This window comes from Sorex araneus, chromosome 7 (assembly GCF_027595985.1).
Source record: "Sorex araneus isolate mSorAra2 chromosome 7, mSorAra2.pri, whole genome shotgun sequence".
Taxonomy (NCBI): domain Eukaryota; kingdom Metazoa; phylum Chordata; class Mammalia; order Eulipotyphla; family Soricidae; genus Sorex; species Sorex araneus.
The window spans coordinates 65,640,438-65,664,449 of record NC_073308.1 but is presented as its reverse complement, the minus strand read 5'-3'; the positions used below and the strand labels follow the sequence as shown (position 1 = coordinate 65,664,449).

Sequence of the window (24,012 nt, the reverse complement as noted above, 5' to 3'; positions counted from 1 at the left end):
CGCCGCCCGGCCGCGCGCGCGCACTGCGTGCCTATGGCGAGCGCGAGGCGGCGGCTGGGCACCGCCATTTTGGCCGGCGGCCGTATAGGAGCACGCCGTGTGACCGACACGTCAAGGCCAGGGGCGAGCCGGCCTCCGCGCTGCCCGCCGCGAGCCGCGAGCCGTCTCCAGGTAGGCCGGGCCAGGCCGGGGTGCGGGGCGGCGGCGACGGCGACGGCCGTGCCCCGAGAGCCGCCTCCGGGGAGGCCTCCGCGTGGCAGCTGGCCGGGGCGGCCGGGGCGCGCGGCGCCTGCCCACCCACCCACCCGCCCGCCCCAGTTCGCGCCGCGACCGCCGCCGCCGGGGCCCGCGCCCCCCGCCCCCGACGCGCCCCCGCCGAACCGCCCTGCCCGGGCCCGGCAGCCGGACGCGGGGGTCGCGGGCCGCCCTCCGGCCGCCGGGCGCGGCGTGACTCACGGCATCCCGCCGCCATGAGTCGGCGGCTCCTCCCGCTCCGCTCCCCGCCGGTGCGGGCGCGCGGGGCCGGACGCCCCCCGGCGACGTGCGCGCCCCCCCCGCCCCCAGAGCACCCCCTTGGGTGCCTGCGACGCGACCACCCTCCTCTCCCTTTAGGTGGCCGCTGCGCCCCTTATCCCCGGACCCCGCCCCACCCCCCTCCCGCCCCAGGTCAGGGCTGGCGGGGGCGCGGGGGGGTGCTTCGCTCCCCGGGCCGGGGGTTCCCTTCGGGGGGGGGGGGGTCTTGTCGGGGGCGGGGCGAAGACGCTAGAGCCCCGCCGTGAGGACGCGGGGACGGAGCTGTCAGGGCCGGCCCGGGTCGGGGCTGGTGTGCCCAACGCCAGACGCACGTCTCCCCCAACCCCCCCCCCCCCCAGGTGCAGGAGAGGTGGCACGGAGACTAACGCACCTGCCTGGCGCGCGGGGACCCCCCAGTTCCATCCCTGGCACTGCAGACATCCACCCCAACCCCCCCTGCTGCCTGGAGTGAGCTCTGAGTTCAGCAGTTTGTGGTCCCAAGACGCCCCCCCCCACACACACACACACATACACACACGCACACGCACACGCAGCATTTATTAGTGGGAAAGAATGTTGCATTTGTTAGTGGGAAAGAATGTTGCATTTGTTAGTGGGAAAGAATGTTCCATTGCCGGGAGAGTAAAAGCCGTCTCCATCCAGTGCCCCTTCAAAGTGGCTTCGGCGTAAGGCGCGGTTGAGCTGCGCGCTGTTGCCACACTCCCTGCTCACCTGTTTTATGAGACCAATAATTTAATCAGAGGCACAGGCTCGACTCTTTTTTCAAGGGAAAGCGAGCATCGTTCCTTAGCAACGGCCCTTTGAGTGTTTCTCCGCAGCGGGGGGGACAGTTCTGGCCTTAGACGCGGATCCCATATGTGTGCCTGGCTTTCTTGGTTCCCCTCCCAGCTGGAAGACTGACAGTGACTGGGGCGTTGGTTGCGTTCCCGACCCAAAGTTTGCTTTCAGGTCTGAAATGCCGTGGGATTCCCCTTTGTCCCAAGAGCCTGCCCCTCTTTTCCCATCTTGACTGTCGTGTGTTGCCTTGGAACAGAAAATAAAGCCCTTCCCCCAACACAGCTCAACTTTTAAAGTAATATAGGAATGTGATTTTTTTATTATTATTAAATGCATTCTGTCATTTTTCTTGTCTGATCGGCTTTTTTACTCAGTTGGCAGTGTTTTCTAGTTGCACAAAAATGTCGTCTTTGATAATTTTATTTTTTTAGGACTTGAAATATGTGAAAATGAAGAAAAGCACTTTATGCACTATTTTTAAGTGTTGTTTTTTTAATAGTGTAGGTAGGGAAGGTTCACTGAGAAAGCCACGTAAGTTGCTTGGGAGAACAGCATTACAGGTAGAGGAGTACTGCCAAGACCCCCGAAGCCAGCATCTGTGTGGCATTGAGGACAGGGGGGATCTGAGGCTGGAGCAGACCGAGCACAGGTTGACAGTGCCTCTCTGCTTAGCTGAAGGACTTTGCCTCTTCCTCAGAAGAAGTAGGGAAGAAGACGTTGGTCAAGCAGAGGAGAGGCACAGTTTGGCTTCTGCTTTCAAAGAACCATTCTGGCTCGTTTCACAGACAGAACTGTACAGGCTTGGATAGAGGAAAGCAAAGAAGCCAAGAGATGTGTTAGAAACTATTAGGAGTAATGTAGATAAGAAATAATGATGGCTTACAGCCAGGCGTGAGCAGCAGTTAGATTCTGGCTGTGCTCGAAGATGAGGTCTATGAAATCTGCGGTTGTGTATTAAAGATGACTTTAAGAATCCTGGCCTGAGTAATGAAAGGCTGAAGCTACTTTAAACAGATTGAAAAAGGCTGCTAGAGAATGAGTTTTGTGGGAATTTGCACAGCTCAGTTTGGGAGGTACATCTAGTTCTTCAGAAAGAAATGTTGGTTAATTAGGTAGCTGTCCTACAAATCCAGAATTGGAAAAAGTCTTTGACTCCAGATGGGAAAGGAGTTGGCATAGAAATAGTGGTTTGTTTGTGGTTTTTTTTTTTTCATCTGGTGTATATTCATTTTTGTATTTTTGATGCATCAGACACTATTCCAGTGCCATGGAAAACGGAACAAAACAACCCTGCCATTTTGGTGCTTATCATAAGGAAAGAGAGGCAATAAGCGAATAATTTTTATTTATCTGTCCTATATTAATAACTACCATGACTCAAACAGGGAATTACTTTCTTTTTTAATTTTTAATTACTGACTCAATTTTTGGTAATTGATTGTGGAGGAGTTGGAAATAAAACAGATCCAAAAAAGATGACTAAAGTGGGGCCAGAGTGATAGTATTGCAGTTAGGATGTTTGCCTTGCACAAGGCCAACCCTGCTATGATCCCCAATATACCATATGGTCCCCCACTGCCAAGAGTGGTCAGGCACAGATCAGCTCAGAACCTGGAACTAATCCTGAACATCACTGGTTGTGACCCCAAAACAAAGAAAAAGTGACACTAAAGGCTCCCAAATAGATTTGGCCACTCAATGCACCCAAGGATTGTCTTGAAGGAGCCCTGTGACACCTGAGGAAATCATCCCTTTGGTGACAGGGGACATCGTGGGAGTTAGAGCTCGTGCCCTGGTCCATGAGCATAGTCTGTATTTGAGGGATAGATGTGACTAAAATTAGAGTCTGATCTAATCTGTGTGACTAGAAAAAGAAAAAAGAGTGGTGGGAGGAAATACTACAGATGATCAAAGTAGATATTGTTGAATATTGCTGGAAAACTTGATGGTGTTAGTGGGAGGAGACAGGGCCCCAAGTGTGGTGTGCCAGGCAGTACCTTAACCTCTGTCGCCTCTCCAGCTGAGGGGCAGCATTGTGTGTGTCCCAAAAAGAAAAAGAATGTGTATCTAGTTTAATAAATGGTAACCTGAAGTAAGAACTAATAACCAATGATGGGCCGATGGGCACTGTCATTGGAAGTTCCTGTCTGGAAGGCCTTCCCGAGAGAATAGTGGAGAGAGATTTTCCCGAGTCCAATCCCTGACGACAAAAACGTTAAAGGATCTGGAACACTCATTAGAGACAACTTTTTTTTTTTTTTTTGGCTCACACCCAGCGGTGCTCAGGGGTTACTCCTGGCTCTGCACTCAGGAATCACCCCTGGTGGTGCTCGGGGGACCATATGGGATGCTGGGAATCGAACCTGGGTCGGCTGCGTGCGAGGCAAACACCCTACCCGCTGTGCCATCGCTCCAGCCCCTAGGGGACAGCTCTTCCCAATAGTCTTGGTATAGGCAGAGAGGAGGGGGAGAGCAAAGAACATGAGGCAAGATGCTAGAATGTTAACATTGGTGGGGATAAGCCACAGGCAAGAGTAGCTGATGTGAAGGTGAGTAGAAGAAACTGTAGCCTTCATATGCAAACAGCATTGTTTATTTGTTTTAATCACCATTCCGAGATTGCTATCTATCCTCCTTCAGTATTGTGAAAGGACTTGAAGTTCACTTTCACCTTGGCTAAGTAAACGATGACACTACTATCAAGACTGAAAAGTGATAAGCACGGGACCAGGGCAGAGCTCATGGCTTACATGTATGAGGTCTGGGGTTCAGTCCTGGGCAGGCACACACGCCCCACTAACCTTTCCACTGCTACCTTTTGCCACTCCCAGAAGGTACCTTAATCCATATACCTTAATCGTTACTTGCCATTTCAGTAATGCTTAGGCTGAGGAGGAGAGTAAGCTGCTTTATCATTCCCGTTAGTTTCCTGTCCTGTTTTTCTCTTTTGTTGTCTTGGGGGCCACACAGCAGTTTTCAAGGCTTACTCATGGGTCTGCATTCAGGGGTCACTCCTGGCAGGGCTCGGGGGACCATATGGGCTGCTGGGATCAGACCTGGCTCCACCACATGCAAGGCAAGTGTCCTACCCACTGTTCTACATTTCAGCCCTTGTCCTATTTTAATGTGTTCCTCAGCTGTAGTATTCACTGCTGATGCCTGAAGATCAATTTTTTTTTTTCATCTCTCAAGTGTATGTCTTCTCAGCCCCTTCCTCTTTAGTTTTAACAGCTTTAGATTAGCTTTGTAGTAGATTAGCTTTCTACTACGGAAAGAGCTGTCCCTAGGGGCTGGAGCGATAGCACAATGGGTAGGGCGTTTGCCTTGCACGCAGCCTACCCAGATTTGTAGGTTGGTGAGTTTTTTCCCCCTCTTCAGATTGTTGAAATTGGACACTAACGCTTCTCTCTATAACAACTCCTTTTTTATCTTCAAGCTGTCTCTCAGTAGTATTTGGAAGGTTTTCTCATCTGGGCATTTATTTTGTAAACTTGACCCCTGTATCTTTTTACTTTGGGTGACCATCATAAATACGGTCATTTCCTTATGTCTTTGCTGTTATTTTTACTTTTCTAACTTTACTAGGTTACTGGATTGTCTTTTATTCTTTTTTGATAAGTCCATCTGAATCTAGTGATAATTTATGTCCTAATTTTCATGCCTATTGTTTATCTCTCCTGGTTGCTTTGTCTGTACCAAATAGCGTTAATTTTTTCTTTCATAGAAGAGCTGGATATTCTACAATTATGGCAGATAAATTAACAAGAATTGCTATTGTCAACCATGACAAGTGTAAACCTAAGAAGTGTCGGCAGGAGTGCAAAAAGAGTTGTCCTGTGGTTCGAATGGGTAAGCTTTGCTTTGGGTTTGTTGAAGGATTTAAAAATACTAAGGAAACAAATGGGCCTGATGATTCTTTATGGGCTTTTGCACAATGCTTTGCAACCTTTTTACTCCCAGATCCCCACACTGGTGAAAACCAGAGTAAAGCAGTGGCTTTTTACAGAGTGGCACAGATCTGTGGGCCTGTAGTTGAAAGCCACTTCATTAGCATTTAACGTTTTTTTCCCCCGTTCAGTATAAAAATAAGGCCAGATTTTGTTCTAAGCTTTTTTTTTTTTTGCTTTTTTTGGGGTCACACCTCGCTATGCACAGGGGTTACTCCTGGCTTTTCGCTCAGGAATTACTGCTAGCAGTGCTCAGGAGACCATATGGGATGCTGGGAATTGAACCTGGGTCAGCCCCATGCAAGGCAAACGCCCTACCCGCTGTGCTATCACTCCAGCCCCCAACTAAGCTTATTTTATGATTAGATGAACCTGTTACTTATTTGTTTATTTTAGTTTTGGGACCACACCAGCAGTGCCAGGGTTTATTCCTGGTTCCAGCTCATGTCCAGGACTTATTCTTGGCAGGGTTTAGGGATGCAGTTGTGGTTCCTTCCAGGGATTGAACTGTGGTCCACCACATGCAAGGCAAGTGTCCTGTCCATTATACTATCGCTCTAGCCCTGGGAGTGCCACATTGTACTGGCATAAATTTAGTGCTCTGGTCTTTTTTTTTTTTTTTTAAGCCTGATTTTTAGAAATATTCTCAAGTATATTTCTGTGATCTATTTCTGGCTTTCTCTATGGAAGTTTGGAATCATAATTGCCTAAATGCCAGTGTGTAGAAACTTAAGATGTCAGGAAAGTTAACTTCATTTTGTCTTTTATTTTGGCAGGAAAATTATGCATAGAAGTCACACCCCAGAGCAAAATAGCATGGATTTCAGAAACACTTTGTATTGGTTGTGGTATTTGTATTAAGGTAAGTGATACTATAGATTTGTTTTGATTTTAATTTCTTTTGAGGTTGGGGAGAGGGAGTGTCATTGCTCAGGAGCTGCCTCCAGCTGCCAGGGCAGGTAGGTGTGAGAGGGATGGGAGAGGCTGCTCCCAGTGGGGCTCGAGGGACCATTCCCTCCAGAAACGAGCCTGGGCCTCCTGCTTGCAAAGCAGACGTACACTCCAGCCCGATGAACTGTGTCCGGCTCTTTTTATCAAACTTGTAGACTGAAATTGAAATCTGAAAAATCTGAGTCAATCTTGTGGGATTTTTTTTCTTTTTTTTGCTAAGCAAAATGAAAAATAGTGAATAAAGAATAAAAATTTAGGGAAATAGCATTTTTCTAGAAACAATCTATATTGTTGGTTTCTTGATTGATTAAATCACCCTATCTGAACATTACCTTTGTCACTGGATTCCATGTTTTGCTGGATATTCTCCAACATTCCTTTCTGTTGTTGTTTTGGGGCCTCATCTGCAGGGTTCAGATTTGTTTCTGACTCTGCACTTAGGGTTCACTTCTGCTGGGCTCAGAGACCATGTGGGGTGTCAGGTATCAAACCCGGGTCTACCTTGTGCAAGGAAAACACCCTTCCCCCTATACTACTGGTTCTGGCCCAGTTCTCTGGTATTCTTTATCAAACTTTTTTTTTTTTTTTAATAGTTTATTTTTAATTAGTGAGTCAACGTGAGGGTACAGTTACAGATTTATACATTTTTGTGCTCATGTTTCTCCCTTACAAAGTTTGATAACCCATCCCTTCACCAGTGCCCATTCTCCACCACCAGTAAACCCAACATCCCACCCCCCCTTCCCAGTCCCGTCTCCCCCCACCCCACCCTGCCACTATGGCAGGGAATTCCCTTTTGTTCTCTCTCTCTGGTTAGGTGTTGTGGTTTGCAATAAAGGTGTTGAGTGGCCATTGCGTTCAGTCTCTAGTCTATATTTGGCCCGCATCATCTTTCCCCCACATGACCAACAACCACATTTTACTTGCTGTTCCCTTCTCTGAGTTGCCCAGAATGAGAGAACAGCCTCCAAGCCATGGTGACAACCTCCTGGTACTTATTTCTACTATTCTTGGGTGTTCGTCTTATAGTCTATTATTCTATATTCCACAGTCTTTATCAAACTTTTTAGAAATATGAATGCAGAGAATAGGTCCTACTGAGAAATTTTTCTGGCCACATTATCACTCTTCAGTGGCCTTCCAGTTTTTGCAGTTCTTAGTCCTTGGACGTTTCTTTATTATTTGAAGGTCTTCCTGTTAATAAGTTTTATTTTTAACATTTACTTAACTCATTTGTAATGGGAAGCTTCTTTTTCCAATGAGAGACTTAAAAGCCATGATAGAAAGATATTAGTCCTTACTTTGGCAAATATTATATGCAAGCCTTCTTTGATGCTTAAGTCTAGACACCCACATCCCAGAGTGCCATTTTAGACCTTAAAGGACTTTTTTTACAGGGGAGAACAGGACATAACACAAGGACAGGAAAGAAGTAGAGGGAAGCATCTTTTAATGTGGAGTCATACACTCACTTGGAACCTTCTTACAATAAAATGAAAGCAAAATATCACTATTTCTGTAAGCTCATCTTTCAGTAGAGCTAAACACATATTAGACATGTAGAGTATTTTTCTTGCCACTAAGGTAAATGGAAAACTAGTTCATAGGATTCTTGCCTTTAAAAACATTTGTTTCTTAAATAAGAAAATGGAAGTGAGACAGTATTTCACATCTTCGTGGATCTCCAAATACAGTGAAGACGCTTATAAAAGGTCTTGGCCTTGGCGTCAGGGATACAGCCTGGTGGCAAAGCTGCCCTCTGGCATGCACAGGCGCTGGGTCCACCCCAGCACTGCCCCACCCCCTGTTCTGGTATTGAAGGACTCTGACTGCAGATTTTGCACAGTTTACAAACCTGAAATCATGGCAGGTCCTTAACCAATGCCCAGTTCTCATTCACTGGTATTAAAAAATACTTGAACTCGTGCACTGGTAGACCAGATTGTGTGCTGACCACAGTTGGCCAGCGGTGATGGGTTTGTATTTCGAGTCTAAGAACCCTAGTTGTGAAACCAACATAAAACGGATTCTAAATAAACTTCATCTGATCAATTGCCAGGCCTAAAGGAGCTAATAACCGATAAAATAATTTGTACAATACTATAAACATTGGAGGGGGGGGAAATCTATTCATTTTATCATTAATGTGTCTGTAAAAACTAATGCAAGATAAATTCTTTAAATAACAGAAATGTCCCTTTGGCGCCCTATCAATTGTCAATTTACCAAGCAACTTGGAAAAAGAAACGACACACCGATACTGTGCCAATGCCTTCAAGCTCCACAGGTATGTTTTCAAGGCAGCCGTCCTTTTCACTTTCGAAATTTTCCAAGAAATGCAAAAATTGAGAAGAGAGGTATTAACTATCTGTTAAAGCAGTGCATCTCAACCAGGTGCCACGTGGACCCCCGGGCTTTTCCAGCGGGGCAACAGATGAAAATCAGTAAATCAGGGAAGGGAAGGGAAGGCAGCTCAAGATTAAGGGCCAGCTACTAGGACAGGGGAGAACCACAAGAAGGGAGTAAAGTCGGGAAACGCTGCACCAAAGAGAAATACTCCGACAACCGTGCAGAGTCAGGCTGTACCTCCGAATCACCGGGAGAGGGTGGGGTGTTGGGAACACAGGTGCACACAGGTTCTGGCTGTATTGGATTACTTTCTGAACTCTGGGGTCAGGGCCTCCAGAAGTTGTAAGCATCCCTGGTGATTCTGCCATTCAAGGGGAATCGAGGCTCGCTCTTCGTAGGGCCCCTCCCAAATTAACATCGGGGGGGGTGTATCTTTGATTTTACTTACCTGCTAGAGTTAGCTGCAGGAAATATTACTCTGAACTTGGGCATTTTTTTTTTATTGATTATAGGCATATTTTGAGGGTTTTCATCTGAAAACTAATATTCTCAATCTGGGGACCAGATTTTACTAATAGAAAGGTATTTCTCAACCTGCCAGCTCTAAGGGGCCCACTGCAGCAGGGAGAGTGAAATGGAATGTTTGACTGCTATGGCCCTTCTCTGCTTGTAAGTAAACAGCAGGCCCAAGAGAACCGCCAACGAAAAGCACAGCGCGAGGCTGCAGCTGCTCTGGGGCCTTGCTGGAAGCTCTCCGCCGCACAGTCAGGGAGGCTCCCGCACAGACACTGCTTTCACAGCGGGCTTGCCATGAGAATTGAAGGAAGGACATTTGGAGTGATATTTTCTAACAATTAACAGTTTAGAGTTAATCCTGGCTGGATTTTTTTTTCCCTAATAGCTAATCCCATCCAGCACATATCTCCCAGCTTACTAATGGGAGGGTGGGGAGGTGCAGGTGCTTTGAAATAGGTCACTGACAGCCTATGGCATTTTCTAATTAAACCCGGGTTTCTTTATTTTTGTATACTTCTTGCAGGTTGCCTATTCCTCGTCCAGGAGAAGTTTTGGGCTTAGTTGGAACTAATGGGATTGGAAAGTCAACTGCTTTAAAAATTTTAGCAGGAAAGCAAAAGCCAAATCTTGGAAAGTACGATGTATGTATTCCCAACTTATAAATGAGTATTATTTTTCCATGCCTTGCATGCTTGAGGCTCTTAGCTTTATCTAAACCCAGCACTGAAGGAGAAAGTGGGAGGACTGTGGGATATTTTGGATCGATTTGATGAGATTTGAAGGAGGGTATGTGTGATTTTTTCCCCCCACTCCCCAAGATTACTTGTGGAATTAATGTTGAAAAATTATATTGATGACATGTTTTTCCTCTCACACTAAAATCTGTTAGACTTAACTGATAATTCTAAGCTTCCTTAAACCATTATGAATTGGCATACTTAATTCTCAAGTAATTACCTCTAAGAATAATATTACATAGTTAGAAGAATTTCATTTGGATATATAACACCATTCTCCTTACTGTAGTAATAAATTTGTTTGTGTCTAGGATCCACCTGATTGGCAAGAAATTTTGACCTACTTCCGTGGTTCTGAATTGCAAAATTACTTTACCAAAATTCTAGAAGATGACTTAAAAGCCATTATCAAACCTCAGTATGTAGACCAGATTCCCAAGGCTGCAAAGGTAAGTCGCTTTTATTAAAGGAATTCGTGTATTAGCAGGGTATAAGATATATAAAAATTTCATTTCAACTTTTAACTATTTCTAGTTTTGTGGGAAAGTAGTAACTATTTTCTTGTTATATTATGACAGGGAACAGTCGGATCTATTTTAGACCGAAAGGATGAAACAAAAACCCAAACAATTGTATGTCAGCAGCTTGGTAAGTGTTTTGTGTATGCATTATTTTTGTTTGTTTTTGTTTGGCAGCTGTATCCGGTGGTGCTCAGGGCTTACTCCTGGCTCTGCATTCAGGGATCATTCCTGGCAGGCTTGTGTCTATATAGGGTGCTGGGGAATGAACCTGGTTTAGCCATGCGCAAGGCAGGCACCTTAAAACTCTGGTATCACTCCGGCCTTGTGTATGCATTTTATCCAACCCTATACTTAGCTCTTGGAGGTAAATATACTCGCCTTACTTATGGAAATTCTCACTTTTTCATGAAGTCACATAATTTTCGACTGAAATATCCAAATCCCAAATGACACGCAGCATGCATTTTTGCCTGGACGAGGCCAGCTGAAGCTTGACATTGAACACAGCACCTCTCTTTGTAGATTTGACCCATCTGAAAGAACGCAATGTGGAAGATCTTTCCGGAGGAGAGCTACAGAGGTTTGCCTGTGCTGTCGTGTGCATACAGAAAGCTGATATGTAGGTCCCTTGGTCTCTTCCTATGTCGTACTCCACCCTTTAAAGTTCTGTGAAATGCTGCTGACAGGCCAGTGGTTTTGCAAGAATAAATGGAATTAGTGTGTCTGGCTATAATTCTGAGCTAAAAGGCTCATTGCCAGACATTGCCCCGTCTCCCTGCTCTCCCAACAGCAGGACAAACATCTCGTGAGATAAAATACTTTCTGTGGGTTCCCTACAAAGTCTGTTGTTAATTGTTAAAAATATCTCTGTGCATAAGAATTATTTTGGACTTAAGCTCTCCAGCTAAGTCATCAACTGGCGTTTTCAAAAAGACCTCAAGTGTCTAAAAGTGAAAAATTGCAGGTTACCCTACAGCTAGATGACTTGCCGTCTGACAAAGAGGAAAAAGGAAAGGGACATAATTCCTACCTCTTGTCTTCGCCCAGATACCTCGGAGTTCCCACCCTTTTCCACATTTCTTCTCTGGCAGGCAGTAGAGACTCCCATTTCCTCCCAGAACATTCTCTGGCTCGCTGTGGCGCCCGCCTTCCCACGAGCTGTTTGTTCTCACGCAGCTGGCTCTCCCAGCGCTGGAGAGGAACTCTGCAACACTTAGGAAGGCGTCAGAATATTTTTCATGAGGAGATAAAGTTTGGTGGGCTAGTCTAGCAGCGTCTCAGAATCCGTGCACGGTCTTGCTTTCGTGATTTTTTTCTCTTTCTAAATCAAATATGGACAATTTTTCCATTATTCTGTAGACTTCATTATTGATACCAACAGGGCTTATTTACTGTTGCTAAACCGAAAAGTTTATCCTGGTTTTTTTAAGTAATATACAGGATTATAGTAATATTATATACATACAGTATATGTAGTATACATATATATACAATATATAGTATACATATATATACTACACTATATGTAGTAAATATAGTATAGATGCACATAGTAATATTTAAATAATCTACACGGTTAAGTAACATTTGTCCTTAAAATTGTTTTTTATTTTCTTTTTATTTACATATATAGTTTTATGTTTGATGAACCGTCCAGCTACCTAGATGTCAAGCAGCGTTTAAAGGCCGCTATCACAATCCGATCACTGATAAATCCAGATCGGTGAGTCCACTTTCGGTGTCTGCTCCTGTTCTTTTGTCTCGGAACTTTTACATTAAAACAAGCTTTATCTGCTGTCCCACCTGCTTCCAGGGAGCCTAGGAATACCTCGGAAATGAAATACTCTGAAAACAATATTTTAGCTTGTATATCGAGATTTCTGGGAAACAGGTCCTAAGCTTTTACCATATTCTCAACTAGATACGTAATCCAAACACAAAATCCCAAACATTTTCATGATCATGAGAGTAACTCGTTTGGGGACTGAGCACAAGATTAGTAATCTGTTAATAATCACAATGTTTTGTACTTTGCCAGTGTTTCCATAGGTTATAGTCTTTGTATTATTTTTGAGTTCCATAGTACTCTGCAAAGTCAGAATCTTGTGGTGTTTCCATTTTACTGATAAGTCTAACATCAGGACAGTCAGCCACATGTAGTTTGAGCCAACACATTCACTGTGCTGAAGCTGTAATTAGAATCCCGGACTGTTCGTGGTTGGCTGTTTTAACACTCAGCGCATCTAAAGAAAGTAAGGAAGATCCCTAGTATTTAAAATCCACAGAAGTGTAACTGAAGAGATGAAACCAAGGACCTGGCATTCCCGAGGGATATTGCCTATCTCTGATGGGGCTTGAGCTGTGACCACCACTTAGGAGCAAGAAGCAAAGGCGTTCCTTAAATTATCAAATGTAAATGCCAGGATTTGAGAAGAACCAAATCCCAGTGAACGGATGAATGCTTGAACAGGAGCCTATATATCTCACTGAACTCACTGCTTCAGATCTATTCATGAACCTTAGGTACAGATGTGGAACAGCAGGCTACTCAGAGTACAAGACATGTTCAGTTTGTTCTCTAAATGCAGAGAGAAAGGAGCTGAAGGGCTGGAAATGTAGAAAGAAAATCCAAGTCATTTGGAACTTAGAGACTCATCTAAGGGCAGTTAGGCTTTGGGTCACACCTAATTGCTCAGGACTTACTCCTGGCTCTGCCCTCAGACATCTTTCCTCGCAGGTTCAGAGAACTAAATGCAGGGGGGATTTGAAGCCAGACGGGCTGCATGCGAGACATCTGCTTTGCCCTCTGTACTCTCTCTCTGGCCCCCCCATGAGTCTTTGGAAGAGGAAGAAGTGATAGTTGCTGTAGTGAAAGACTGGAGTGGTGTTTCTGTTTGGCTCCTGGGTTTTTTCGCTTTGATGCCAGGGATCCAACGCAGAACCTCATACATTGGAAATAGGCGCTCTGCTACTGAACTGTAAGCCCTGGCCTCTTGGTAAATTTTTATTTGTGCAGGAACCTCACAAGTGGGGTTGGAATTTGATTTATCTACAGAACACTGTGTTTTGAACATCTGTTAAGTTGCTGCATCAACACTTGCTACTCTACTGGTACTCTCTGTTGCCATTTTAGATGCCCTGCCCCGTATGCCAGCCTGTTCTTTCTCACCTTTGTTAGGTGATACTGTCCTTAAAACAAATTTTTTCATTTGGTCTCTGGCTTCTCAACCAGACACTCCCAGTCTATTCCTTTTCTTCCCAGCCAACTAGAAGGTTTTTGGCTTGGGAAATCTGTCATCTCATCTCCCTTTACCTCCACTGCTGCTGACCTGGAGAAGGATGAGTAGAAGGACTTGATGCATAAGCTGGATAGAATGATACCCAAGCAGTTCAGGTTCCATCTGATAATAAAATTACTTCTGCTTTTTATTTTTAGTATGGTCTGTATTTGGGCCAGAGCATTAGTACAGAGTAGAGTGCTAGACATGGGCTTAATCCCAGCAATCTAGGGGGTCCCCCAAACCTGATCAGGAGTGATCCCTGAGTGCACATCCAGGAGTAGACCCTGAGCCAGGTGTGGTCCAAAAAATATATACATAATATTGAAATTATACTGAAATGTATAGACATGAAATAGATTTAATTTGCTAGTAACTTTTTTTTCCTGTTTAGGGGAACAGTTTGAAATAATAACATTGGTGTTTGGTCTTACTTTTTTTTTTTTTTGTCTGATGGGGTCTTTTAAATTTTAAAAGTACAGTCTTCTGATATTTTTACGGTGGTAAGTGGTTTTTAAGTTACATAATATTTTCTATTACATATGTAATGTTCCATTTGCAAATAAAAATCTATATTGACTTTCAGATATATCATTGTGGTGGAGCATGATCTAAGTGTGTTAGACTATCTCTCTGACTTCATCTGCTGTTTATATGGCGTGCCGAGTGCTTATGGTGTTGTCACAATGCCTTTCAGTGTAAGAGAAGGTAATCTTTCACAGTATTTTCTTCTCTTCTATTCAATGCTTAGAAAATGTATTGTTATTCTTCAGTGTATAATACCCGGTTGCTCTACTATTTAGAATTCTGATTTTGAGTTATCAGTTAGAAAACTCTACATATGTTATTATTCAAAATCTATTTCTTTTTTGGAGAATTTTCTGTTGCAGTGATAAGAAGTGTTCCGGGTTTTTGTTTCTTTGGGTTGAGGGGTCTTTTACTATTTGTTAAATTTTAATTTTTGTGTTTGGGCTTCTGCAAAATGATTTTATTATTTCTTCACTTGAATCTTCCACGGGCCAATACCCATTGGGAAACCTCTTAAAATGTATCTTCAAATTCATTTAGTGCTTATTTTGTTTCCTTGTTTTGAATTTATCTATATACCCTGTGTCCTTTGGTACAGATTTTATTTGTGGTACTAACACTACCCACAAGAGTCCAGTAAGGTAGCTTAGTGTGTATTTTCCTTTATTCCTTCTGCTGTCTAGAAAGAGAGACTCTGGCCTTGCATTTCTATGTATCCTTCTTCCTCTGTTTGACTTTATATGTTATTTTTTCCTTGACAGGATTTTTTTTCATGTATTTTATTTTTATAAAGTTTTTGTTCATAATTTATTACATTCAATATTCTCTATCCAATCCCACCATCATATTTCAAATTTTTCCACTCCCACCCTAAAGCCTGCTCCCAAAGCAGGACCTATGTAATTTATTTTGTATTGTTTGTTGTGAATACTTCTCTAAAAATGATCTAAAATGTTTCCTTAGGGGAAAGTGTGTGAAGATTGTTAAGCTGGAGCTATTAAGCCCTTGTATAAGAGATTACTGACATGGTGTTTGTTTATTACTAACATGGTATTAATATTGGTTTTTGTGTGCATCATCACTGTCATCTCATTGTCCGTCAATTTACTCGAGCGGGCACCAGTAACGTCTCTATTCCTCCCAGCCCTGAGATTTTAGCAGCCTCTCCTTACTCGTCTTTCTTAATGATTGGAGGCTCTTTCTGGGTCAGGGGAATGAGACCTGTCGTTACTATTTTGGGCATATCGAATATGCCACAGGTAGCTTGCCAGGCTCTGCCCTGAACTCCATCAACGTGTGTGCATATATATATATATATATATATATATATATATATATATATATATATATATTTTTTTTTTTAAGTCAAGATTTGAGAAACCTTTAATTTTTTAATCCTTAATTGGTTGCCTTCTACTTTACACCCCATCAAATGTAGTGCGCTACTTACTTGGTACATCAGTGGCATAAAGTATGAGATGGTATTCCAGGAATTCTGAAATTTTAAATAGAGTGATACAACTGGAATTTTTTTTTTTTTTTTTTTTTTTTGCTTTTTGGGTCACACCTGGCGATGCACAGGGGTTACTCCCGGCTCTGCACTCAGGAATTACCCCTGGCCCTGCTCAGGGGACCATATGGGATGCTGGGATTTGAACCCGGGTCGGCCGCGTGCAAGGCAAACGCCCTACCCGCTGTGCTATCTATCTCTCCAGCCCCTGGAATTCATTTTTAACTGGATGGTGACTTTGGGGTCCAGAGGCATCTCTGCAGCTTGTTGCTCTCTTCCAAGGGATTTATTTGTGAGTCTCTGGGTCATGGCCATGAATGAGCTTATATTGGCACCATAGGCAGTTCAAGGGCACGACTGCCAGGCTTCCAGAAGAACAGGGAGATGTGGGGAGGTCACCCATTCCCAATTCTAGTCAAGCTTGGAGAGTTCAGTATTTGACTTTATATATCAATATATAGCTCTATTTCATGTGAAAATGAATAATTACAACTTGGAACTTAAATTTTTTCCCAAGCTCTTTTATATTATTTTATGTCAGTCTATAAAAGCATTCTATTTTTTTAAATCTAACAATCATTCCTGGAATAAAAGCAGTTTAGATTTTAAAGTATGGCATGAAAGGGATTATGTGCTCTCACATAAAACCTGATGGGGAAAATCTTGTGTAGAAAAAATCAGAAATGGAGACAGGAACAATAGTATAGCAGGTTTGCTTTCCATGTGGCTTACTTGGCTCCAGTTGCCAACACTCTTATGGTCCCTAGTGCTGCCAGGAGTGATCTGTGAGCACAAAGCCAGGAGTAAGCCCTAAGCACAGCCAGGTGTGTCCCACCTCCATTGGCCATCAAAAAAGAGGGAAGAAAGAAAAAAGGTCTGGGGTAGAAGTGGTAACCCCAAGTTGAGTGTGTATCTTGCACGTGTGAAGCCTTGTGTTCCGTCCCCAGCACTAGGGGCAAAAGGATCACATAGTGAAAAGCCAGATTCATGCATGTGCATAGTTACTTGAACTGGAATTTACATCAAAACACCATTCACAGTGCATTCCACAGAAATGTACATCATTTCTTGCTGCAAAAAGTTACATCTTGAAATTTGACTAATCTGTTATAAATTGTGACTTTCCAACAGGCATAAACATTTTCTTGGATGGCTACGTTCCAACAGAAAATTTGAGATTTCGAGATGCATCCCTTGTTTTTAAAGTGGCTGAGACAGCAAACGAAGAAGAAGTGAAAAAGATGTGTATGTATAAGTACCCTGGAATGAAGAAAAAGATGGGAGAGTTTGAGCTGGCAATTGTAGCTGGAGAGTTTACAGATTCTGAAATCATGGTGATGTTGGGGGAGAATGGTAAGTTTTCCTTACTCGGTAATACCTGAAATTCCATTCTGCCATCTAGTAGTTTTTATTACTGCATGGAAAACTCACTCAGTGAAAGGCTTGAGAGCTGGATTGAATCCCTGCATTTTTCTGTGTAGTTCAAATTTTTAACATTGTAAGATTAAGAACATTTATATAAATTCAATATTACCTACTTTTTTAAGTTGTTATAGTTCCAGTGTACCCAGTTTAAAAAATACTACATTGTCATCACAAATAGATCTGTGGATGAATTTGAGAAGTGAATGTCTGATATTACTTTCATGACTTAAAGAGAAAAAGCTGACAGAAGGCAGCTCAGTGGACTGGAGCACCTGTGTTGCCTGCAGGAGCCCTTTAGATGTCCATCACCACATCGCCCCAGGACACTGCCAGGAGCAATACCCAGGCACTGAGCAGGAATAACTTCCCCCTGGGCACCCCCCACTCCCATAGGCAAAACTAGAGAAAAGTGTTTTTACCATGATTATTGCAATGTTACAGGTTTTGTTTTGTGTTTGGGGCCACATTCAAAGCTGTTCAAGGGCTGTCCCATGCTCAGTGCTCAAGGGAGTATGCCATGCAGGGATACAGCCAAGCACTCAGCCCTTGGGGCTGCCCTCTGGCCTGCAGGGCCTTTGGCTGCACTTAGCTATTTCACGGAAGTACACTTTATAATGCATTTCTGTCATAAAGGCCTGTATTGTTTTAAATTGTGTGCACTGCTGTTTTAGCTAAGTAAGTCTATTTCAAACTAACCATTGACTCTAAGCTTCATTTTAACCCTTAACTAGTCTGCAGTCCTCCTAATTAGGTTACTCTGACAGGTGACTCAGGAGGGGGTTTTGTGGGGGCTGCACCCCGTACTGCTCAGCGGCTATGCCCCGAGCTGTGCGTTAGCAGGCTGTGTGATGCCAGACACCAAACACAGGCTCCTGCAAGCAAAAGCATGTGCTGCAGCCCAAATCATGAGGTTTTAAATGATTTTCTGAATGACCTTCGGAGTTTAGTGGTGTCCATGTATATCTTTAAGAAATCTGTAGTAAAACCAGTTTGCAGTTTAGATTAAACTTGATGCATCCTTCAGTTCAATTTGTTATCCTTTATTTGCCAGGTACTGGTAAAACGACATTTATTAGAATGCTTGCTGGAAGACTGAAACCTGATGAAGGAGGTACTATTGTGATTATGAGTCTTGAACTTGATTTCACATGGTAAACTTTTAAAGATCTGGGCACTTTTGTTTATGTCTTATTTTTTGCATTGTTTTACAGGAGAAGTACCAGTTCTAAATGTCAGTTATAAGCCACAGAAAATCAGTCCCAAATCAACTGTAAGTTATTCTGTTATTTGTTTAAGAAGTGTATGGTATACCTGTGGTTTGAGTCTTCACTGATCAGAACCTTCTATATTATTATCCTTAGTCTTATCAAAAGCGGGCCCTGAAAATATTAAGAATGTGGTTCTTGATTCATTTCCAGTACCAAAAAAATGTTTTTGAAATCTGTTTGGCACCTTTTTTCCAAAATAAACCTTGGGAAACTTAAAAATGCATCTTATAAAATCTATTATGAGAGGGAACAAATCACTACCCACAGAAGAGGAGAAAGTAACTACAAACCATATTTTCCAGTAAGGTGCTTATGTTCAGTACATGTAAATAACTTTCACGATTCAGTTTAAAAATGGAGAAGGAACAGACATACTTTCAAAAAATATACACAGATAGCTAGTAAGCACATGAAAAAACACTAATCCTCACTAGGATAAGTTCGTTGCTGTTTTCAAAGGATCATGAGGTACTGAAAACCGCATGCATACTAGTCTTTTGGGTTATCTCCCTAGCTCCAGGCAATACTTTTATGCTGATCCATAAGGTAAGGCATGTTCTGAACTTATTTTACTTAGTTTCGTTTTTTATGAGCCACACCCAGTGGTGCCCAGGATCACTTCTGGCAGGCACAAGGGACCCTATGGGATGCAAATGTATTTACTTTTACTCTGATGCGTGACTTTGTTAATTAGAAAATTTTTATATTAATATCTTAATGCCTTTTTATCCCCCCACCCCCCCACTATAAACAGGGCAGTGTTAGACAGTTACTACATGAAAAAATCAGAGATGCTTATACTCATCCGCAATTTGTAACTGACGTAATGAAGCCTCTGCAGATTGAAAATATCATTGATCAAGAGGTACTCTAAAATAATATTTGCTGTTTTGTCTTACTGCTTTCAAATTTAGGTGTCTCTATATGACTTGCTAAATTTCTTCAAACAGGTCCAGACATTATCTGGTGGTGAACTGCAGCGAGTAGCTCTAGCCCTTTGTCTGGGCAAACCTGCTGATGTCTATTTAATCGATGAACCATCTGCCTATTTGGATTCTGAGCAGAGATTGATGGCTGCTCGAGTTGTCAAACGGTAACGGGCTTCTCCTAGGAAGATTACGGGGCACATTTTCATACAGCTGTACTGAGTGATCATTGGCCATAGAGAACTAGAACGGGCTCTGATGTTCTGTGTTTCAGTTTCATCCTCCACGCAAAGAAGACCGCCTTTGTGGTAGAACATGACTTCATCATGGCCACCTATCTTGCAGATCGAGTCATCGTTTTCGATGGTGTTCCATCCAAGAACACAGTTGCAAACAGGTAAAACTGCCTTCTCAATTATTCAAAACTGGAGTGAAAGTTCTGACAATTAGAATTTATTTATAATTATTATTTAAATCTTAAATATGTCACACAGTTTTGGTTTGTTAGGGAAAGAGAGCTAGGCAATCTAGATATGATTCTGTCACTCTATTTTCCCATTTCACGTTTCTGTATGGGGCTGTTCGGAATGTAATTCCCGGTCTATTCTATGCCCTTCTGTAGACTGCTGGGGACATAAGTGTCCAGAGCTCAGGCCTCTGACCCTTTCTCTCATTCTAATCTTTATCTGCTTTATGACTTGGATTTCCCGAACTGATATATTAGATTTTGGGTCTGCAGTAATTCCTTGCAAACCAATTGACATCACACACGACACATGGCAGAGAAAACAAGGCCCAAGAGAAGTTTTGTGACTTGCCCTTTTTTACACTGCCACCGGTAAAGCTCACAGCAGATGACAGGTGTCTGCTATTGCGCTCTTGCCATTAAAGCAGCTTTATCTCCTTACACTTTTCCTTACTGATCTGGTTGAGAATATTCTAGTAGAGAAGCCCTGACACTGAGGTTGAGAAATTCTACATGAGCAGGGTTGAACCATATAAAACCTCCAATATTAAACGTTTTGACCTACAGAAAACAGCAGTAGATGATGGGTCAGTGGGCTGGAGGGCATGGTTAGCACGGACGCCCAGATTTGTTTCCTGAAACCCCATGCTCCCCCAAGCACCCCTAGATGGTGGCCCCAAAACAAAAAGTAATTTTATGTGATTCTACCCTAATGTGTCCTGGTATCTTAAAAAATGGAGCTGCTGTTTGACTATTTGATCAAAGAAATCAAAACGCTTTTATTGAACTGTCTAGAATTCATTTGTTTTCCCTTTAAATTAGACCAGTTATTAAGAATTGTATTTCTTGGAAGAGTTAGGCAAACTCCTTAATTTAAATAAAACATATCTATAATTCTCTTTGCACTTGCAAAATGTTTAGAATGTTTCACATTGGTGATAATATTGCATGGTGTAGCATGAGCACAGCAGACTGAGGTGTAGCTCAGCGGTCAGGCACTGCCCATGCTTGTATGTGCACCAGGGTTCCACGGGTTCCATTTCACAGCGTGTCCCGAAATTACTGTGTACAGTGAGCAGAGGAATCTGAGAGGGAGGTTAAGAAAAGCTCTTCCCTTCTAATACTGTTTGCAGCAAGTGATTTTCTTGTTTCCTCCTCTAAACTGCATCTGTTTAGAATAGCTTGGATATTTTTGTGCAAAACACTCATGAACATAAAATGTCTTATATGCTGTGATACTCTCAGCCATATGCTTCCAGAAAATACTTATTCCAACAGATGGTTATGGTCAGGAGGTAAAATTCAATGTCCTGTTGATCTTTTTTACCCCCTAGTCCTCAAACCCTTTTGGCTGGCATGAATAAGTTTCTGTCTCAGCTTGAGATTACATTCAGAAGAGATCCAAACAACTATCGGCCAAGAATAAACAAACTCAACTCCATTAAGGTATGTAGAAAACCAAGCCATAGGTGAGTTTTCAATGTAGTTATTTGTAGGACTTGGCGTCTCCCGTTTAATGTAGGTCTGGTGGGAGGCAGTTGTGTGGCTCTGTGTTGCTGCTGGAGCAAGCAGAGTCCTCCCCACTGTTGTTATTCTGGACATTTTGTTACCTTTAAAATGTGTTCGGAAGGTACTGATTCACCACTGAAAGGAGCTTTTGCCAGTACCGTCAGCATTTCCCTGTTTTTGTTTTTGTTTTTGTGTGTGTGTGTGCATACACAAGATACTTTGAACATCTTAACAGCATGCTCCAGTGAGCATCAAATTGTAAGAAAACATTGTTTTAATTTACTTGTTTTTGCTTCGTTTACAAAACAGCTCCATACCCTTCTCTTAAAAGGGATTTTTTTTTCCAGAGGGCGTAATTTCTTGGTATCTCAAGAAAAGTGAATTCTCAAAGCATTTGTTTTTCCTGGGGGCTGGAGCGGTAGGCTGTTTGCCTTGCATGCCTCTGACCTGAGTTCAATCCCAGGCATTCCATACTGTCCCGAGCACTGCCAGGAGTGGTACTGCCAGCGCTCGTGGCAGTGATCTGCATTCAGAAGTAACCCGAGCATCACTTGGTGTGGCCAAAAAGTTTTGACCACATGACCATCTTATGTTTAACGCTAAGCAGCTTCAGATCTGTTACACCTTGGGCAGGAGCAGTAGTGCAGCCGGTAGAGCTCGTCTTGCACATAACCAATCCAAGTTCAAGCCTGCCCCCCCCCCCCAATGTGGCCCTCCAAGCCCCACCAGTGATCCCTGAATGCACAGCTAAGAGTAAGCCCTGAGCACAGCCCGGGGTGTCAATAAAAAAAAAAGGGAGGGGGGGATTGCTGCAGACCTCTTCGGTAGCATTTTATTTTCATATTTGCACTAATGTAGCTTTGCTGCTAAACTGAAGATTCTTAGAAGTCAAGAGACAGTTTATTTTCCTACGCACAATGCCTAGGTGCTTTTTGCCTTCATGTACTTCTCTGGCCAGAATAAATACTTCACTCTGAAGTATTGTCAGCATCCTATAAAGCATTCTGAGCAGAAGAGCGAACTCTAGACACTAAAAGTGCATCCCCTCATTTTCTCAAGTTCCGAAACACTGTACAGGTTTCAGTTCAGTGTAGATGCTTATGAACCTATGCCCAGCCACATCCCTTTGTGATTTGTGTCCCCTCCATCACATCTCACTCTGAGAGGGAGTGGCCAAGCCAGCTGAAAGAGTAGCCAGTCTGCACACGGGACTGGGTGTGAGTCACTGTTGCCTGCATTTTGTATGTAGATTTTTCGAACATTGACTCTACTGCCTTTTGAACCCTGAGCTTTTAGGTGGTCTGTGGAACAAAGACCAGGCCTTTCCTCTGAGCCATTTCATTTCCGGTGGGCCAAGGGTTCCCCCACAGGGTGGCGGTGGGGAGCGGAGGAGCCTGAAGGAAAGCCCAGGTCTGTTATCAAGGAGCGCCTCGTCCCTCTCAGGAGAGCTGCATCTCTGTGAAGGAGAATGGTATTGATTGGGTGTGTCTCTTTTCTTCTTTAGGACGTAGAACAAAAGAAGAGTGGAAACTACTTTTTCTTGGATGATTAGACTGAGAACATTGATAAGCCATTTGTTAAAAAGATAAATTGGGACTTTGTAATAAAAGCAATCAGGTTCTATGCCTCACACACTCTGGATCTTGAAGTGTGATTAATGTAACATCGGAATTAATAGTCTAAACACAGAAAATACCACTTTTCTGTTCTTAAAGACTCCTTTTGTGTGTTACATTCTAAAATGAAGACATTTCCAGCTTTAAAAATTACCTCCAAGTTTCCATGATGTCTGAGATTTTCAGTAGGTGTATTATATCCACGTACCAAATGCTAACCAGTGTTGCCCCTTTTTAAAAATCTTGGGATAAGGTTTCTGTACTTCCATGGTTTGCCAAGAATGCCAGATAATGAAACTACCCTTATATTTTAAAATCCAGTTGAAGACACCACTGATGAAATTTGACAAATAAACTTCAGGATTATATTTGTTATTTGGTTTCAGTCTTTGCACTATATGTTTTCTGTGTATTTACCTTACAAAGAAAGATTACTTATATAAATAATCATTGTTGGAAATGGCTATTTGTTACCAACCTTAAGCATTGTTTTATAATGTTTTTTGGTGCTTTTCATTACCTTTCTCAAAAATCATTTCACCTCTACCTTCAGAAAATCCCTTGCTTTATTTACTCTAGATTGTGATATTCTACTTTTCTCAATGTAAATTTCTTAAAACATGCATTTACATCAAGTTTTGGAGAAAAGCTTATCTAAAGCCTATTTGCTTCCCTCCAAAGTACAGGCTCAGAATCTGTAGTGGGTGTCCAAATATCTATAGTTGGTAAGCTATAGATTTCAGATGGGCAGCAAAAACTCACATACTTGTGTACAGGCAACACTAATACAAACAAGACCTCAGATAGCAATACAGAGTATATCCCTTAATACCGAAAGTCAGATATAAAACACATTATCAAAATCCATTAGACTTTTTTCTCAAGTTCTGTATATAAATATTTCTAAAACTTGATCAAGTTCTGGAGTTGAAGCAGTTAAGTGATTGATAATGTGAACATTGATATTCTGACTAATGTCCTAAACTGAAATTAACATCTACAAGTGGGGCAAGCATGGTAGAGGGGGAAATTACAAATTAGACCAATTTTAGACCTTGAAATGATAGAAACTCCCAGTAATATGTAAGCAATGGATAGAAGGTATGGTTTTAGTAGGTGTCAGTCTAAATCTTTACAAAAATAACTCAATCCAT

General features: G+C 42.7%; 2 protein-coding genes across 3 annotated transcripts in view; one reads left to right on the top strand and one right to left on the bottom strand.

Moving 5' to 3' along the window:
* Positions 1-553, bottom strand: part of ANAPC10 (anaphase promoting complex subunit 10) — a 48,550-nt gene extending 47,997 nt beyond the window's left edge. Inside the window, exon 1 of the mRNA XM_055144192.1 lies at positions 457-553. The gene's annotated coding sequence lies outside the window, so the exon portion shown is untranslated. The remainder of the gene's footprint in view (positions 1-456) is intronic.
* On the top strand, positions 18-23,233 carry ABCE1 (ATP binding cassette subfamily E member 1). 2 transcript variants are annotated; one of them, XM_055144185.1, is made up of 18 exons: positions 18-171; positions 5,036-5,160; positions 6,035-6,120; positions 8,399-8,496; positions 9,598-9,715; positions 10,123-10,260; positions 10,390-10,459; positions 10,855-10,951; positions 11,966-12,055; positions 14,197-14,318; positions 16,780-17,001; positions 18,125-18,184; positions 18,285-18,343; positions 19,096-19,206; positions 19,292-19,434; positions 19,542-19,664; positions 21,068-21,179; positions 22,747-23,233. In XM_055144185.1, exons 2-18 carry the CDS (start codon positions 5,058-5,060, stop codon positions 22,792-22,794), a joined length of 1,800 nt encoding a protein of 599 aa, XP_055000160.1. In that variant the 5' UTR covers positions 18-171; positions 5,036-5,057; the 3' UTR covers positions 22,795-23,233. The 2 variants fall into 2 exon arrangements, with proteins under 2 accessions (XP_055000160.1, XP_055000161.1); XM_055144186.1 differs by having other exon boundaries at positions 45-171; positions 5,039-5,160.
* The last annotated feature ends 779 nt before the right edge of the window (positions 23,234-24,012 follow it).

Bases quoted from the DNA above. Each gene is read 5' to 3' on its own strand.
- ABCE1 (XM_055144185.1), top strand. From the start codon at position 5,058: ATGGCAGATAAATTAACAAGAATTGCTATTGTCAACCATGACAAGTGT. The intron at 19,207-19,291 runs GTACTCTAAAAT...TTCTTCAAACAG, and splicing joins AAAATATCATTGATCAAGAG to GTCCAGACATTATCTGGTGG. The intron at 21,180-22,746 runs GTATGTAGAAAA...TTTCTTCTTTAG, and splicing joins ACAAACTCAACTCCATTAAG to GACGTAGAACAAAAGAAGAG.